Here is a 17,995-nt window from a genome sequence, read left to right on the forward strand (position 1 = left end):
GCAATCATAGTCCGTGTTAAATTCAAAATGCTTGTCCAATCAAGGATTCAATATAGAAAAGAGGCAGTAACAAGTATGCTGCATGCTGTAATAAAGAAATCTGTTGATTGAAAACAGTTTGTATATTTTGGAAATGATAGGGAATGTAATTGGTAAGAAAGAAAAGGATAGGGCTTCATAAATAATGGGAAGTAGAACATATTTTTTACTGATAATACTAACTTGATTTAATAACATTTTGGTGTTGGATTTTTGTATGCCAGAAGATAAGAAAGGTGGGTCCTTTCTTGTTATTCTTAATAAATGTCATGATTCCTGGAGTGACCTTTTTTATTTATTTTTTTCATGGAGAACAGCTGTAACAGGTTGAATCTGTGGCAGCAGTGGGTGATGGGCTCTGGTTCTTTAAGAACTCTCACAGGATATCTTTCTTTTTTCCATTTATTTTAAGATGTAATTTATTTTAAATTACAAGTGCTAGATGAAATGTATTTTTGTGGCAAAAGATCCCAACAGTAGAAAAGTATACGGAGTGAAGCATAATGGTCCCCTATCCTTTGCCCCACCTCAACTCCCCTCCCTGAGGTTACCACACCGGTTTCAAGGGCATCTAGCATCTTTGTACATAGATACCTGGATAGAGATTCATATGCAGATCATTTGAGGGGCAGTCATATTAAGAAACTGAATTTTGCTGTTTATGTCATTATCAAGCTATTTTCTGCACAGATACAAATATATGTACAAAGTCACAGCCTGGAGGGCTGATATTCGCAGCTCTGCACTAGAAACGTGATGTCAATATAAACAACAGCAGCCGTGTCTTGGGTGGTTAGAGGGGACCCACTTCACCAGGCTCCATCCCAGGTCACCAGCATCCCTCTTGGGGCTCCCTCACACAAGTGGCTGGTATCCAGCTTCTCTCTCTGTGAGGAATAAAACCTTCAACAACTTGAACTTCAACCTCAACTATTTACCCATAGCACTACATTTACCTGTCTCCTGTTAATATTTATGTTTTCTCCTATTGTTTTTAGTTCCTTTCACTATTAATTTAAAATCAAGTATTTGGTCGAAGAAATATCCATTGTGTTGATAAGTTCTTTTGGCTGGGGACTGCATTTTTCCTCTACAAGCATTGAACAATGTAGTGCTTTCAATTCTAAGTTCACTGAACTTCCTCTTCTATTCACTGTTGTTAAACATGTAGCGAACATCTCTCTGCCAAGCCGTCTGTTCAAAGACACAGATAAGGTAGCCTCTTTATTCTCTAAGAATCCGTAATCTAATGGTGGGAGGAAACCTGCATAGAACGGGGGTTCTCAATTCTGCTGAGGTGGCCAAACGATTTCTATCCACTTACAGCCTAGTGTGCTAAAGATGAAGAGAGGAAGACTGGAACGATGTGAAGTCAAGGGTGAGAAAACAGCTGTGTGCCTACCACCCCCACCCCCACCCCCAAAGCTCTCATGACAGAGTTTATCCTGCAGGGAAGAGGTGAACCAGAATGCTATGAGTATGCTCCCCCTATGTAATGTATCCTGTTGAACATATGAAAAAGATGAAATCTTAAGTGGAGAAGGATGAGAAACAGTAGTTTAAAAATACATGTATGGTATCTTCAATCCAGGCCTTTTTTTCAAGAATCTTTTAAAAGACCATTTTGAGATGTTTCATTTTGTTAAAACTATTTTTAGTTAAAGCCACTTAACTGGGCAAACAGAAACTTGATGGTGTTACACTGTGGAGAAAGTGGACCAGCCTGTAATGGCCCCTCTCTCAAACCCTTGCCCATGAAACAGGATCAGACAGACAAAGGCAAGAGAAGAGATCCCTTGACATTCCAGCCACTCGTGCAGCATCTGAGACTCAGACCAAGCAAAATGCAGCCTCTATCCACCCAAACAGTAAATATGAAGGTCTTTGTTTTAGATTTTTGAAAATACAAATAGAAGTACCCTTACCACAGCTAATAGAACACCCGCATTTTGGGTGCCATAGGCATGCAAATTCACATATGCATTGGCTAGCCCAAGAGGTTTGTGACCATTGGTAGCCATCCTGTGACTTCAACACATGCCTTTTCTGGTCTTCAGAGCTCAGTGTTGTGCCCTTTCCACTGTGTGATGCCCCACAGTTGGGAGGAGGGTGTTGGTCTGCTCTGAACCCTCTACAGCTAGGTATACCTTGTAATGCACAGGTCACTTAGACTGTCATGCTTGTGAGCCTCAAGGAAGTAAAACTAGGGTACCCATCTTTTACCTGCTGCTCATCAAAACTTTGAAAGAGGTTTGAATTGATGTGCAAAATGCTCTCCTACCAGAGTATATTCATATTGGTGGTTTTATGTCCAGTGAAATGCAACAGTGGTGACATGTTCGCTGTAGGATGTTCACCCCACCTTAGTGTTACCATCAGGAACCATACTGGACCCAAAGGGAAGTTTGTTATGAGAGTCCAGAGACTCTCAGACCCAAGGCCCAAAAGATCTGGTCCAGAGCCTAGGTGGCCACCTTCTGGTCCCCACCTCCCATCTCATTTCCTCTCTTGCATGTCAGCTTGGTCCCTTTCTCTCTTGAGTTAGAGTGACTTTCTGTTAGTCTTTCCCGAAAAGCCAAAGAATCTATGAAAACAAGTAGGCTTCCAGGATTAGTATCACTTCCTTGAAAAAACACAGCTTATCTGTTGACAGCTGGCATAGTTGACAAGATTCTTGGTTCCTAGTCCTTTTTCCTTCCACCATCCACTTGTGGCTTGGATATTCGAGAAGGGACCCTAGACAAAGAAACTTGGACTTGGCCTGAGGAAGATACAGATGAGGTCTGCTCATGGATCTGGTGGAGTCTTTAATCATAACAAGAAACTTTTTCCGAGTTTTGTACCTGGTTCCAGGCCTTCTGAGTTGACCCTGCTGGCCTCAGGCTGTGTGCACTCTCATATGCCCTTCAGTGTCGTATCTTGGCTTTTGTCCCAAAACATCTGGAAGGTCTTACCTTTCCCTGGAGTTCTATGAAGAATGTAGAACCTGTGGTAACTTGCTCCATCTCCAACCTCTTCCATTTACCCGAAATATGTTTATCCACCAAATCGAAAGGCAAGCTCTCCCCTCTAGTTATTCTGAACTGGCTTCTCCATGATCTTACAGTCAGGAGTCCTCCCTTGGGGCTACCATCTTTCTTTGGGGACCACATGCATTGTATTAACTTCTGTCACTGACCCAAAGCAAACTTACATGTCCAGTTTTCCTAAACAGACCCACCTGCCCCCCAATAAGTTAGTGTTTCCTCTTCTTCGAGATACCTCTAGTTCTTAGCCCATTTCAGAGCAGAGACATGAATTCAGGGTTTGAATTATTTTTTCTAGCCCCAGATTCTCTTGAGTAGCTCACTGTTCATCTCATTCAGGTTTTCTTTTTTCCCATTAAATCCCTACCCACCCAGGAAAGTGAGGATTTCTTTTTTTTTTTCTTTTTTTTAAGGAAAATCACCACTTAACAATTGAATGACAGGAGAAATTCTCACCCCACAGAGGAGTCTTAATATTTGTTGGGCATGTGTGAAGAGTGAGTCTTAACAGAGGTTAAGGTTATCCTTTGTGAGTGCACTTAGGGCAGTGGTTCCAAACCATGTATGATTTTTGCCTTCCAGGGGATATTTGGCAAAATCTGGAGACATGTTTGATTGTCCTAACTCTGAGGAAGGGTGCTAAGGGCATCTAGTGGCTAGAGGTCATGGATGCTGTTTAACATCTACAATAGACACAGGATGGCCCCTATGGCAAAGAACTATCAGCCTACAATTTCAGTAGGTTAAGAAACCCTAACTGAGGGCTAGTGAAACTCTAGATAGTATTTTGTCAAGTCAGAGGCCACTAGTTGAAGGAAACACAATGATGATTTTCTGGGCATGATGACAGCAGCCTCGGTGTTTTGGGTCAGTGATTTTATAGAAAGACAACTGTGTTGTCTTGCTATGGAACAGTGGTTTTTAGATTTGGGGTCTGGGGACTCCTTTACATGCTTAAAAAGTATTGGGGTTCCTAAATTCACTTTAGAATAACAATAATAAACTTATTACATGTCAACACAGAAACCTATGTTATAAAAATAATTGACCCCCCCCCCCAAAGAAAAAACAAAAAATTGTGAGAAGAGCCACGTTTTAAATGTTGGAAAATCTATTTAGTATCTGGCTTAATAGAAAACAGCTGATTTCAAATACCTGTTTCTACATTTGGTCTGTGGGAACATCACACATCATGTAGCCACTGGAAACCCCACTCTAGGCTCAGAGTAAGAGTTAAACAGACAAATAAGGTCTGAATATAACTTCGAAAAAATCTGACCTCAAGGACCCCTGAAAGGGTCCCCACACCTGCTGCCCGCAGAAGTCCCTGGCCCATACTTTAAAGAACAGTTGCTCTAGACAAAGGTTCTATGAACCTGAATGGGAAAAAAGTGACATCTTTATTTTCACTAACCTCTAACTAGAATTAGCCCTCCCTTCAATTATGCATAGAGGCCTCAAACAGTGGTATTAGTAGAATCTATGATTTTGTCACCAGTAGAAGTCAAGAATATTTTTGGATGACATTACAGTTGCTGTGCTTACCTAAAATATAATTTTTACTCATCATTGCTTTGAGATTACAGTCATTATCATACTAGATCTTGTTGTTGAATGCTTTAATAAGAAAGTATATATACTACTTACCATAAATATGTTCTTTAAATATTTTAAGAAATGTATCTCAGTGTAATTGCATTCCTTTGTAATCCTATGTATTTTATTTAACCTATTTGAAAAAATTCTGAGGAGGGGTCCATGGGCTTTATTTAGTAGACTGCCAGAGAGGACATTGGTACAAAAGTCTTTAGGAAGCCTTGCCCTAGACAGTGACAGCCAAAAAAGCATCACTAGGCTATTTGGGGGAAGTGATCTGGTCCAAAAGCAAGCTGAAATCAGGACATGTTCCAAGAAAGCAAGTTCTGGCACCACTGTTGTCAGCTTCTGTATGTATCACCACCACTCCAGGTCCTCCTGGAAACAAGGTTCAACAGTTGTCAAGAAAAAGGTCCTGAATTTGAGAAACTTTACAAAAGTTTCCTTTAAAAGTTTCCATAATTCACATAATCATCTTATTAAGCCTTCTTAGCAAAACTCGGCCACCCCAAGAGTTCTAGATAGCTAAGGTTTTCCTGCCACTGTGACACATGAATAAAGTTTCCCAAAATTCTTGGACAGGCACAGAAAGGGGCAAAAATGATTGCTTCTGAGAAGGGGCATGGGATGAATGGGAGCCTTTTTATTGGTTGATTGGTTCTTGAATTTTATCTGTTAAAAATGCACGTAATTTCTCATATCAGAAATTCAGTTTGGCTGCTTACCAAAAGCAGTCCCTTTTCCCATAGCATTCCCCTTCCCCAGACCTCAAAAGCAACCACTTGTAAGTTCTGCTGCTGCTTGCTTCTTATCTCTGAACAACTTCTGCAGAGTGCAGTATCTGATCACCTCCTACAATGGACAGCTCCCACCACCACTACACGTGTGCCATCTCCCACCCCTTCTCCCCATGCTCATATGGCAGTTATCACGGTTCTGACAGGTCAGCAGTTAGTATTTATACATACCAGCCCTTGCCCTGGTTATCTAAACCTGCTCTTAATCCAGTTCAGCCATACCCAGTATTCTGAGCTGATGGCTGTCATGGCCTGATTCATAGGCGTTATCCTAGGACTCTCCCCTTATCCTCATCTGGGCATTGTCTTCACATAGCACTTATATTAGGATGCTTGTGTCCTGGATTCTATTAACTGTTTCTCTTTTGGGGAGAGGTAGAGGATCTCTTCCAGTAGTTTTATGGCAGGTGAAGCTTTGAGACGTTGCTTGTCTTAAAATGTTCTTAATCCACCCCATACCAAATCAGTAGTTATAGGGTTTTAGGGTGGAACTCACTTTCCTTCACAATTTTGGAAACATTGTTCTACTGTCTTTTTGGAAAACCTTTCAGATTCCTAATCCTTTTTATATATGACCTTCTCTGGTTCCTCTTTAGAAACTCATAGCATCTGCCATGCACCTAGTCATGGCCACATTCACGATGACATGTCTTGGTCTTGGGCAGTTTTCATTCCTGCTGCCAGGCACTTTCTGTCTATAAAGGCAAACCCTCCAGGTCTGGGAAATTTTCATTGTAATTTTTTTCTTCCTATTATGCTTTCAGTTTCTAAGAACTTTTTCTTGTTCCCCAAGTGTCCTTGTTCCATGAATGAAATGTCAGTAACTTTTGAGTGTTTTTTTTTTTTTTCTCTCACGGGTTGGCCTATTCCCCAGAAAAGTCTTTTCCAGTCTCCTAATTTGTGTGTGTGAGGTGGGGGATAAGACTGGCTGCCAGCATCTGGGAGGAAAGAGAACTCAGGGTCTCAGCATCCAGTATCAGCTCAGCGTGCCCCTCATTTCAGAGACCTTCATCAGAGAATAAGCCTTCTGTCAGCACGAAGGTAGGAATCTGGGGTTTGCTTCTCAAAAATACCTCAGCCAGTTTTCTAAGGGCACCCTGAACCTGTTCTTCTAGAGATATCTTGGGGCACCAGTTCAAGAGCGCTTGGAAGTTCTGATGGCTCCCAAGAGAGCTCTCCCCACTGTCCATTTAGAATCCACTGCCTGTGATCTGTTAAGTAAATTACATCTTATCCTTCTGATTTCTAGCTTTTGCTTTTGGCACCTTCACTCCTGTTTTCCTCTTTTTTGGAGTTGATTATCCCTTAAAAAAATCTTGTGCCATCATTTTAATGGAGATTTAGGAGTTTACAGAGCCACATATGCATTTTTAGTACTCCACCTTTAACCAGAAATTTGGGAGTTTTCGTTATAGGCTTGTTTGTGCAATTTGAATTTTGTCCACATTTATGTTCTAAGAATTCAAAATATATATATTTGGGAAATTCCCTGGCTGTCCAGTGGTTAGGACCCCATGCTCTCACTGCTGTGGCCCTGGTTGGGAAACCAAGATCGCATAAGGCACACAGCATAGCCAAAACATATATATATATACACACACACACATGCATACACCACACACACATGGGCTTCCCTGGTTGCTCAATGGTAAAGAATCTGCCTGCCAGTGTAAGAGATGTGGATTCAATCCCTGGGTTGGGAAGATCCCCTGGAGGAGGAAATGGCAACCCACTCCAATATTCTTGCCTGGGAAATCCCATGGACAGAGGAACCTGGTGGGCTACAGCCCATGGGATCACAACAATTCTTTCTGGGTCCCCCCTCTTTTGATTAAATTCTAAATGAGACCCATAATTCAAACTATAGAATAGTACTAACTATGCAAGTCATACTAATTGTTAACATTTGTTGACCGCCAGATACTATGGTAAGCTTGTTCTGTGTTTTAACTTACTTAATTCCCACAACAGCCTTAGGGACATAGCCCTATGTTACAGATGAGAAGATGGAAGTTCAGAGAAATTAAGAAACGTGGTTAAGGTAACACAGCAAGTTGATAGTAGAGTCAGGATTTCAACCCAAACAATCTAACTCTAAAGCACATTTTAAACTTAATTACTATGTACACAATGCTAATGGTTTATAAATCATGTGAATAACTAAAAGTACTGTCCCCAACTTTGTTGCAGATGTTCCGAAACTTTCTTAATAACTTCACCAACTTGCAGCTCTTTTTTCCATATAAAACTTGCCAAAATGTTGCTAGGCTAAGGGGAAATTTTTTCACTGTTTACCTCAAATAAAATATCATTAGCAGAAAACTGGTTTGTATTAAGATAATTGCTTAAAACTTGATTTTCATTGCATGAAAAGGATGTAAATTGGCCACTTACCCTAAAATAGTACTAGAGACTGCAAGTGATAAAACATGTCAATATTCTTCTTTTTCTCCTTATTAATAATTGAGGAATACTTTAAAAATCATAAAAGACTATATAAGAGCTTTAGAAGAATTTATATTTTCTTTACTAGGCAGTCATTCATTTTTATCAGACTGACTTCAGTGTTAAACTGTTTTTTCCTCAGGTTAAAGTTTGACTGACCTATTCTGTTACTGACTGAGTCATACCAGGTCACTGAAACCTAAAATAAGTATGTTCTAAGCATTGGGTAACCATTATAACCTATTCAGAGCCAAGATCCACTCAAGACACACTGACTTCTCTTCTATGTCACCACTGAGATGTCCAGCACGTGCATCAGTAATGTCCCCATGTTCTCATTAACTCTCCAAGAAGGGAAGGATGCCAGGAAAATTGCAGAAGTAAATTCAATGGAATTGCTGTGGTCCAGAGTTATGGCTCTTGTTCTATTTGTCAGCCTGTATGTTGCTAACATTTTTTTCTTCAGTAACATATTTTGTTACAAAGAGATAAGAAAGCCTTCCTCAGTGATCAATGCAAAGAAATAGAGGAAAACAACAGAATGGGAAAGACTAGAGATCTCTTCAAGAAAATTAGAGATACCAAGGGGACAGTTCATGCAAAGATGGGCTCAATAAAGGACAGAAATGGTATGGACCTAACAGAAGCAGAAGATATTAAGAAGAGGTGGCAAGAATACACAGAAGAACTGTACAAAAAAGATCTTCACAACCCAGATAATCACGATGGTGTGATCACTCACCTAGAGCCAGACATCCTGGAATGTGAAGTCAAGTGGGCCTTAGAAAGCATCACTATGAACAAAGCTAGTGGAGGTGATGGAATTCCAGTTGAGTTATTTCAAATCCTGAAAGATGATGCTGTGAAAGTGCTGCATTCAATATGCCAGCAAATTTGGAAAACTCAGCAGTGGCCACAGGACTGGAAAAAGTCAGTTTTCATTCCAATCCCAAAGAAAGGCAATGCCAAAGAATGCTCAAACTACCGCACAATTGCATTCATCTCACATGCTAGTAAAGTAATGCTCAAAATTCTCCAAGCCAGGCTTCAGCAATACGTGAACCGTGAACTTCATGATGTTCAAGCTGGTTTTAGAAAAGGCAGAGGAACCAGAGATCAAATTGCCAACATCTGCTGGATCATGGAGAAAGCAAGAGAGTTCCAGAAAAACATCTATTTCTGCTTTATTGACTATGCCAAAGCCTTTGACTATGTGGATCACAATAAACTGTGGAAAATTCTGAAAGAGATGGGAATACCAGACCACCTGACCTGCCTCTTGAGAAATCTGTATGCAGGTCAGGAAGCAACAGTTAAAACTGGACATGGAACAACAGACTGGTTACAAATGGGAAAAGGAGTACATCAAGGCTGTATATTTTGACCCTGCTTATTTAACTTATATGCAGAGTACATCATGAAAAACGCTGGACTGGAAGAAACACAAGCTGGAATCAAGATTGCTGGGAGAAATATCAATAACCTCAGATATGCAGATGACACCACCCTTATGGCAGAAAGTGAAGAGGGACTAAAAAGCCTCCTGATGAAAGTGAAAGAGGAGAGTGAAAAAGTTGGCTTCAAGCTCAACATTCAGAAAATGAAGATCATGGCATCTGGTCCCATCACTTCATGGGAAATAGATGGGGAAACAGTGTAAACAGTGTCAGACTTTATTTTTCTGGGCTCCAAAATCACTGCAGATGGTGACTGCAGCCATGAAATTAAAAGACACTTACTCCTTGGAAGGAAAGTTATGACCAACCTAGATAGCATATTCAAAAGCAGAGACATTACTTTGCCAATAAAGGTCCATCTAGTCAAGGCTATGGTTTTTCCAGTGGTCATGTATGGATGTGAGAGTTGGACTGGGAAGAAGGCTGAGCACCGAAGAATTGATGTTTTTGAACTGTGGTGTTGGAGAAGACTCTTGAGAGTCCCTTGGACTGCAAGGAGATCCAACCAGTCCATTGTGAAGGAGATCAGCCCTGGGATTTCTTTGGAGGGAATGATGCTGAAGCTGAAACTCCAGTACTTTGGCCACTTCATGTGAAGAGTTGACTCATTTGAAAAGACTCTGATGCTGGGAGGGATTAGGGGCAGGAGGAGAAGGGGACGACAGAGGATGAGATGGCTGGATGGCATCACTGACTTGATGGACATGAGTCTGACTGAACTCTGGGAGTTGGTGATGGACAGGGAGGCCTGACGTGCTGTGATTCATGGGGTCGCAAAGAGTCGGACACGACTGAGCGACTGAACTGAACTGAACATATTTTGTGATCTGACTTAGCCCACGGTTCATCTGAATCCAGGCATTACATTTATAATAGAGCTTTTGCTGTCCAGTTTTCCTCCATCCTGAGTTATTTCAGAAGGTGGGTGTTCTGCACCTAAAGGAAACATGAAAAATAAAAAATGGAAACACCTGAAGAATGCTTTCACTCACATTAATCTACTGCTGTTAACGATAGGGCTCAGCTCTGCACGTGGCCTCAGAGCAGGAATTAAGAGTCAGACTGAGTGATGCTGCCTCGGTGTTCAAGTGGAAAGGCTACGTTGGCAAGGATAGTAAAATTTACTGATTTCAATTACAAGGGGAGTTTTGCCCCTTGAGTTTGAGTTGGGGTTGTGACGTACAAATCACTAATACCCATGCATTGTGGAAGAGATTTGGACCCTGTATTTTCCCATATCTCCCCTTATTGGATGGTAATTTACCTTTAGGGATTTGGGTTTCTTGATGTATGCATTAATAAGGAGGTGGAAAGAGAGAGTCACTAATTAAAATCATTTTATGATAAGTGTCTATGCCTTTTCAACTATATGCTTCTCTTTGTAGAACTCTCAGGAAAATAATTCAGGTGAAGACTATGCATTTTGATGTTAACAGATTCCACTCTTATAGACAAACAACCAGGTAACAACATGAAATGCGACAGTGATGGTTTTCGAAATGAAATAATGTTTGATGTAACCTCGAGTTTCTCTCTGAACTTTGGCCATATTGTTAGAAAAGCTAGGAGGAGGGGAGCCACTCTGTCAAGCACAGAATTACACATGGGGGAAAAATTAATCTAAATACTAAGGGAGAAGCCTGTGTTCTCTTGCATGATATTTAGCAGCAAGAGCAAGCAGAGGGCTGTTTCTTTCTTTGTGTAATGTGCAGTAGTTACAATAAACACAAGATTTCCAAATCTCAGAGGACTCTCTTGACAGTTGCTTGATAACAGCTTTTTTCATTCCATAGTTTTGACAGTTTGTGTGTGTTGCCATATCTAGTGTAAACTAAAACATCACTGTCATTCTGTTTTTCTTTTGTATGTGGCTTCTTTTTTTTTCATCTTTAGGATAATGAAAAAGATGGGCTTTTCACTTGTAGACTAGAGTAAGGCAAGTTGTGTATGGAGATTAGTGTGTGTTTATGAGTTTTGAAAGATTCAAGATGACAGCAGAACACTGCTTTAAATAATTTTTTTCTCCATATTGCTGCAGTAAAAGTATAAGAGGGATGTTTAAGTTTTCTGTTAATCTTTTGATAAATAGCAAATCTCAGGCATCTGTGTGGGTACCTATATTATTTATCTGTGGTGAATGAATACAATAAACATCTCTAGCGCTCCTGGCTATGCAGCTGTTGAGAAATGGAAAGCATTCTGTTCCTTGTCTCAGAGGGCTTTGCTCCATCTTGATATTTTCAGTCCCCGTGTATGCTTCCCATCACCTGGTGGATCCCCCATCCCACCCACTTACTGCCAAATTCATAGCTAGATGAAGTCATCTGTCTGTTTGAGAAACAGCAGGGTTTCGTTGTTGTTGTTTGTTTATCTGGTCTTTGTTTTTCTGGAGGAACTCTAGAAGCTAAATTGCATTGACACTGTTTGCGAGGCTGCAGGGGAGACAGGGGTCCGGGAACACATGTCAGGGTCATAGCTGTCTTTACTCATCAGTTGCAAACTCACAGATTCTTCAGATTCAGAGAGGGTCCCATACCTGGGAGACCTTCCCCCCTTCAGCCCTGATACCCATTTATGTGTGGAAATCTCAGTGAGGTTATTTTGCCATCAAACCAAATTTTGCTGTAGTGTAGCAAAGCTCCCGATGCCGTCATCTGGCATGTTACAGACAAATTCCAATTACTTTTCTACTTCTAGCTATTGTTAAACACTACAAGCTAGCTGACAGTAAAATTATAAATACAGGTGTTGTCACACTACACTATAATCAGAATTTTAATTTGAATTTTCATTTGTAAAGCCTTTTTTTCCCACATGAAAATGGGAATAGAATTAGTTTTATTGACAGTAAAAAGACATTTTGAAAGCTTCCTAAATCATTACCTGTATTTAGCAGGAGGAAAAATTGTATATGTCCATGTAAAAAGAAGAGTTTTATTATCACATATTTACTCATTATATTTTGTGGTAAATAAAACGGGGAAGACATGTTTGACAAATGATTGACGGAACTCACTAGGTTTTTGCTTCATCAGAACAATAGACAGACATAAATATATATTTTGCTTTTGTTTTCTTCTGCTATTACTAATGCAGACCTGTAGACAAAATCTTCTTCCAACAAATTAAGTACAGCCTGTTGGGAGTCTGCATGCCATGCTCAACTTTTTATTTGGCAATTTTCTCTTCTTCCCCAGATTCATCATCTGTGGTGCTCTTTTTTTCCCCCTTCGTGTGGTGGTTGGAGTGGGTTCCCCCTTCTCAAGTCCCTTTTTTTCCCCTCAAGGCATTTAGTGTCGTGTCTGCCAGATTTCAGTGATGAGCAGCGAATTGCTTTTAAAGTGGGCATTATGCCAGTTCAGCAGCACAATGGAAAACCAATCTTCCACCATTCTACTTTTGATGCTGTTATTGTAGCATTTTAGATAACTGCTGCCACAAAAAAAAAAAAAAAAAGAAAAAAAAAAAGATGTGCTCAATTGCTACCAGTTAGTCAAGTTAAATCCAGAGTAGCATTAAAATTACTCTGAAAACTGTTTGTCAGAGGTCATGTGCCGTCTGTGGCTGCCACACATAGGATAGATGTTCTGTTCTGGTGGTTTTTTTTCCCTTTATTATTACTGTGACTGACCACCTCTCTAAATAGCCCTCCACTGCCTGTTTACTTATTGTCTTCACCTCCCTGTTGAAAAAAGGTGTCAAACAGAAATGTTGAAAAGTTTCTTTAAAGTGCTGGAAATAGCAGGAGAGTGAGTTGTTCGGGGTGCTAGAGTTTGTACAGTGTGAAAGCAAAAAAAAAAAAAGTGGGGGGAGAGCAAGAACATAATTCTCTGGTTTCTATAGCAAGATTACTGTTTTCTTCTTTTTATCTTCACTTTTCAACCACTGGGTTCACTGTTCTACGTTTTTCTTAATAGCACAAATGGAATTTATCCTCTCTCCATCTCGAGTCCCTCCCCGCTTCCACTGGGTTTGCTTGTGAATGAAAAGGACTCCTACTATGACTACAGGACAGATGGCAGCTGTATGTGTTGTATTTGATGTATTTTGGAGTGAGCCATATTTTTAAATTCAGGGCCAGTGGATGGGCTATTTTGAGGGTGGCAGTAACACTATACTTCAAGCCTGCTGCCTTTCCACAGAATTTATTTAGACTTCTAAAATTACATAAATAGCCTATAATCTGTGCTCAAAATAATCGAGTTGTGATCTATTAGATGTATTATAATAATAATAAAAGTAACTCAGGTTTCTGAACTGCCTTCTAAAGAAAGTATGTTTATTTATCTTTATACTATTTCTAATGGATTTTTCTATGTTAACCATACCTATTATATAAAGGCAGGCATTAAAAAAAAATTTTGAGGTAACATTGGCTTATAACATTATTTAAGTTTCGTGTATACAACATATATTTCTACTTCTGTATGTATTACAGTGTGCTCACAACCAAAAATTCAGTTTCTATCCCTCACCATACAGTTGACCACCTTTACCAATTTCACCCTCATCTCCCCCACCCTGCCCCGATTTCCCCTCTATTAACCACTACTCTGGTCTCTGTATCATGTGTTTGGTGGGTTAGGTTGGGTTTGTTCATTTACTTATTTTGTTTGTTTTTTTGTATTCCACATAAGAGTAAAATCATATGGTATTTCTCTTTCTCCATCTGACTTACTTCACTTAGCATAATACCCTCAAGATCCATCCATGTTGTTGTTGCAAATGGCAAGATTTTGCCCTTGTATGGCCAAGTAATATTCCATTGTATATATACACCATATCTCCTTTATCCATTCAGCCGTTGATGGACACTTGCGTTGTTTCCATGTCTTTCTTGGCTCTTGTAAATAATGCTATAATGTACATAGGGGTGCATATATCTTTTTGTATACTTTTCATATTCTTTGGGTAAATAGAAGTGAGATAGCTGGATCATTTTGAGGAATTTCCATACTGTCTTCCATGTTGACTAAGGCAGACAAATTTGTCTGCTTTGTTCATTTCTGTATCCCCAGAACAGTTATCTGGCACATAGTAAGTACTCAATGAATATTTCTTGAATGATTTAGTCTTTTATTCCTTCCTTCACTGCTATCCCATCCCAAATTATACTTGAAACCAGTGGGTACTCAATATTTGTTGAATAAACGAGTAGAGAAGCCCAAACTTGAGTCATTCGCCAGTACAAGATATGATCATTCCGTTGTAGAGATGAAGATAGACAAATTATCCACCAGTCAATAGTCTCTGAGTTCTCAGCTTTATGTTAGTTTAGAGTTCTTTCCAGAAACCATGGTTTTCTGGGCTTGTATTCAAGTATGTTTCAGATCCATATTTTCTTCAGTTTCTAGTTTAACATTTAATGTTGGCTCAAGTATTCAAGAAAAGGCCCTGATGGTGATGTAGTCTGTATTCACCACCAGCCCATCCGCTAGTGCCATCTAAATGAAACGAGTGCATGGTCTTTGGTGTGAGTTATCCTGTCTTAACATGGGAAGGAGGCTGCCCTCCATAATGGGATGTATCCATGATAGCAGTTACACCTCCCTCAGCACAATTTATCCCCTCCAGTATTCTTGCCTGGAGATTCCATGGACAGAGGAGCCTGGTAGGCTGCAGTCCATGGGGTTGCAAAGAGTTGGACACGACTGAGTGACTAACGCTTTCCACTTTTTCGGCACCATTTGCCTTTTGTGGGGAATTGTGGTTTAGGTATTGTCATTCCCTCACGTCCTCCACTAGCAGCCTCCCTGGAACTTCCTGCTTCTATCTGTGAAGTGAAGGAAATGAGGGCCTAGAGGCTGCTTAACAAGGTCAGAGGCTTTAGAGAATTCAGTGCCTTAATCAAGAACTGTACTATGAAAGAGGCACGCCGCTCTTCCTTTTAATCATCAAGTTGTAAATGTGACACAGCATTAAATGGATAGCAACAATTTGCAAATCAATAAGATGCATTTTGTAATTAGCTTTGGACTATGCATTAAAAAGTATACATTGAGGATTATGTTAGTAAAACTGCAGAGCCGTGTAGGGATTCTTTGTTGGCAGCTAAAAATGTACATATTAAACATAGAGAAATGGAGATGATGAGTGTCTCTAGCTATTAACAGAGCCTCTCAAAAGAATGCCTTGATAGAAGCCTCTCTTTTATATATATATATTTGTGCCTGGTCTTAGTTGCGGCATGTGGGATCTAGTTCTCTGACCAGGGTTCAAACCCGGGCCCCCTGCATTGGGAGCACAGAGTCTTCGCCACTAGACCACCAGGAAAGTCCCAAAGCCTCTTCTTCTAAGGAGCATATAAAAGGATTTTCCCAAGTTTTACCACAAAGGTTATGTGTTTATTTGAGAAGAATTTAGAAATGTGCAATATAACATTCTCTGTGTGTTCATTCCATCTTTTCTTCTCTACTCATTTGACCTTCATCCCAGAAGAACCACAGAACACCACTGAAATAAGAATTTGGATTTTTTGTGTGCTTAGTCAGTCATTCGTGTCCGACTCTGCAACCCCATAGTACAGTCTATGTACTGTAGGTTCCTCTGTCCATGGGGATCCTCCAGGCAAGAATACTGGAGTGGGTTGCCATGCCCTCCTCCAGGGGATCTTCCCAACCCAGGGATCAAACCCAGGTCTCCTGCACTTGTAGGCGAATTCTTTACCATTGAGCCACCAGGGAAGCCCGTGGCTGATTCGTGTTGATGTATGGCAAAAACCATCACAATATTGTAAAGTAACTATCCTCCAATTAAAATAAATAATTAAAAAAAGAATTTGGATCTTTATTAGAGCAGATTGAAGCATCTATAAAGCGAACCATTTGGCCTTACATGCCCTAGCATCAGCATTGTACTGGGGGGTGGAGGGGAGGAAGATGAGCATCTTCATTCTAGCATCCTCCATCAACATGGGCTAAAATTCTAAAAGACTTTCAGTTGCTTAGTCCAAACATGGGATATCTTCTATAAGAGTGCTGGGGAGAACTTGTGCTTTTTTATATCTTTTGGCCATGCAGCACTATATGTGGGATCTTACTCCCCAATCAGGAGTTAAACCCACGTCCACTGCAGTGGAAATGCAGTCTTAACCACTGAACAGCCAGGGAATCCGTGCTCCCTACCCCCAAGAACTTGTGCATTTTTCAATCTCAGTCATGCAGACTGGGGAGTAGGAGAGAGTGAGGTACTCTTTGTGTTGTGGCCCTCCACAGAGTTTAGAGAAAAGAGCATGAGCAGAGGTGTGGCCTTGCAAAAAGCTTCTTGGTTCAGTTTTCTCATGGGTATCCTGTCTCTTCTGTTTAACTTACAAGCAGGGTTGTTGTTATACCTTTTAACATTATAGGGCAAAGGTTAGCCAACTATGGCCACTTGTTTCTGTCGATAAAGTTTTAGTGAAACACAGTTTAGTGAAACACGCCCATTTGCTTTTAAACTGTCCATGGCCACAAGTGGCCATAGTTGGCTAACCCTTGCCCTATAATATTGAAAGGTATAAAACATAAAATACCAAAGTTTTTGGACTGCTTCTAGTAATGAACCTCCCCCCATTTGGAAGTCAACCAGAATGGTCAGCTTGACCACCTTTGTGAGCAGGAAGCCTAAAGGGGCTCTGTCTTTCAAGAGAATGCCGCCTTCTGTAATTTTTAGGTCACCCTTCCCAAATTCTTGCTAAATTATCTAGGGAGAATTTACATTTCATTCAGCTTGTGTTTTATATTTATCAGTGACTTCACTTAGGCTACCTAATCTCACAAGAGCCTTTAGCTTTTCTCTAAGAAAGTGTTCTTTCCTTAAGACACTCAGTTTCCTTAGAGCCTTGATGTTAGTTTGTGGTAGAGAAGGGATGCCAGTATTAAAATTGGTAAGTAAGCAGGGACAATGCCATTAGTTCTCCAGGACAACCTTGGAGTCTTTCAGAGGGAAAAGAGTTTACAGAGAGGGACAGTGGCCAACTTGATGACAATTAGTTAAGGTTTTGAGATATGTGGTCAATTCTGATGAAACTGGTAGAGAATCCTATTAAAGAGTATCATTGTCATATCCTGGAATGGAATACAACCATGGCTTCAGGTTTCCAAGAGACAAAATCATATTAGCTTAATGGAAGAACTTATCCCAGAGAAAGGACAGCATATCAATTCATAGAATTTAAGAGGTAGAGGCTGCTAATCCTGATGCCCTGAAAACACTGGTATTTCAGACTTCGTGGTTGGTTCTTTGAGTAGCTAAATTGCTTTAATATTTAGATTGTATCTGATGAGTCAGAAATCCCAAACCATATCATTTTACATAAACATTAAATCCAGAGCAGCCAAAAAATCTATCTGGTACAGAATTTTTTTGTATATTTTCCCTTGCATAATGAGTTTGATGTCGTTTTAAAAATCTGCCTTTTAACTTGCTCTCTTTGCTTTTTCTCAGATTTCTGTAAGACCTTAGGTTTACCCTCATTCCTTAGGCACTCCATACTGAGTTAGTCAGTTCTTTGTAATACATACCCGAACAATTTGGCAAATAATATATTTATTTATATTTTCCTGTATTCTCACCATTTGTCCAGGGAAGTGCCCCTCTCTGATAGGCCATTTCTAAGATGGCACCCAGTGATCCCTGCATCTCTCTTGTGCAATAG

General features: G+C 40.2%; 1 protein-coding gene across 7 annotated transcripts in view; it reads left to right on the forward strand.

Moving 5' to 3' along the window:
- Positions 1-17,995, forward strand: part of POLA1 (DNA polymerase alpha 1, catalytic subunit) — a 300,112-nt gene that overhangs the window by 272,932 nt on the left and 9,185 nt on the right. Inside the window, exon 38 of one of the 7 annotated variants that reach the window (XM_044937314.2) lies at positions 1,366-1,417. The exons of the other annotated variants lie outside the window; for them this stretch is intronic. Coding sequence (XP_044793249.1) covers positions 1,366-1,370 — 5 coding nt within the window. The 3' untranslated portion in view covers positions 1,371-1,417. The remainder of the gene's footprint in view (positions 1-1,365; positions 1,418-17,995) is intronic. 7 annotated transcript variants of the gene reach the window in all.

This window comes from Bubalus bubalis, chromosome X (assembly GCF_019923935.1).
Source record: "Bubalus bubalis isolate 160015118507 breed Murrah chromosome X, NDDB_SH_1, whole genome shotgun sequence".
Lineage (NCBI taxonomy): Eukaryota > Metazoa > Chordata > Mammalia > Artiodactyla > Bovidae > Bubalus > Bubalus bubalis.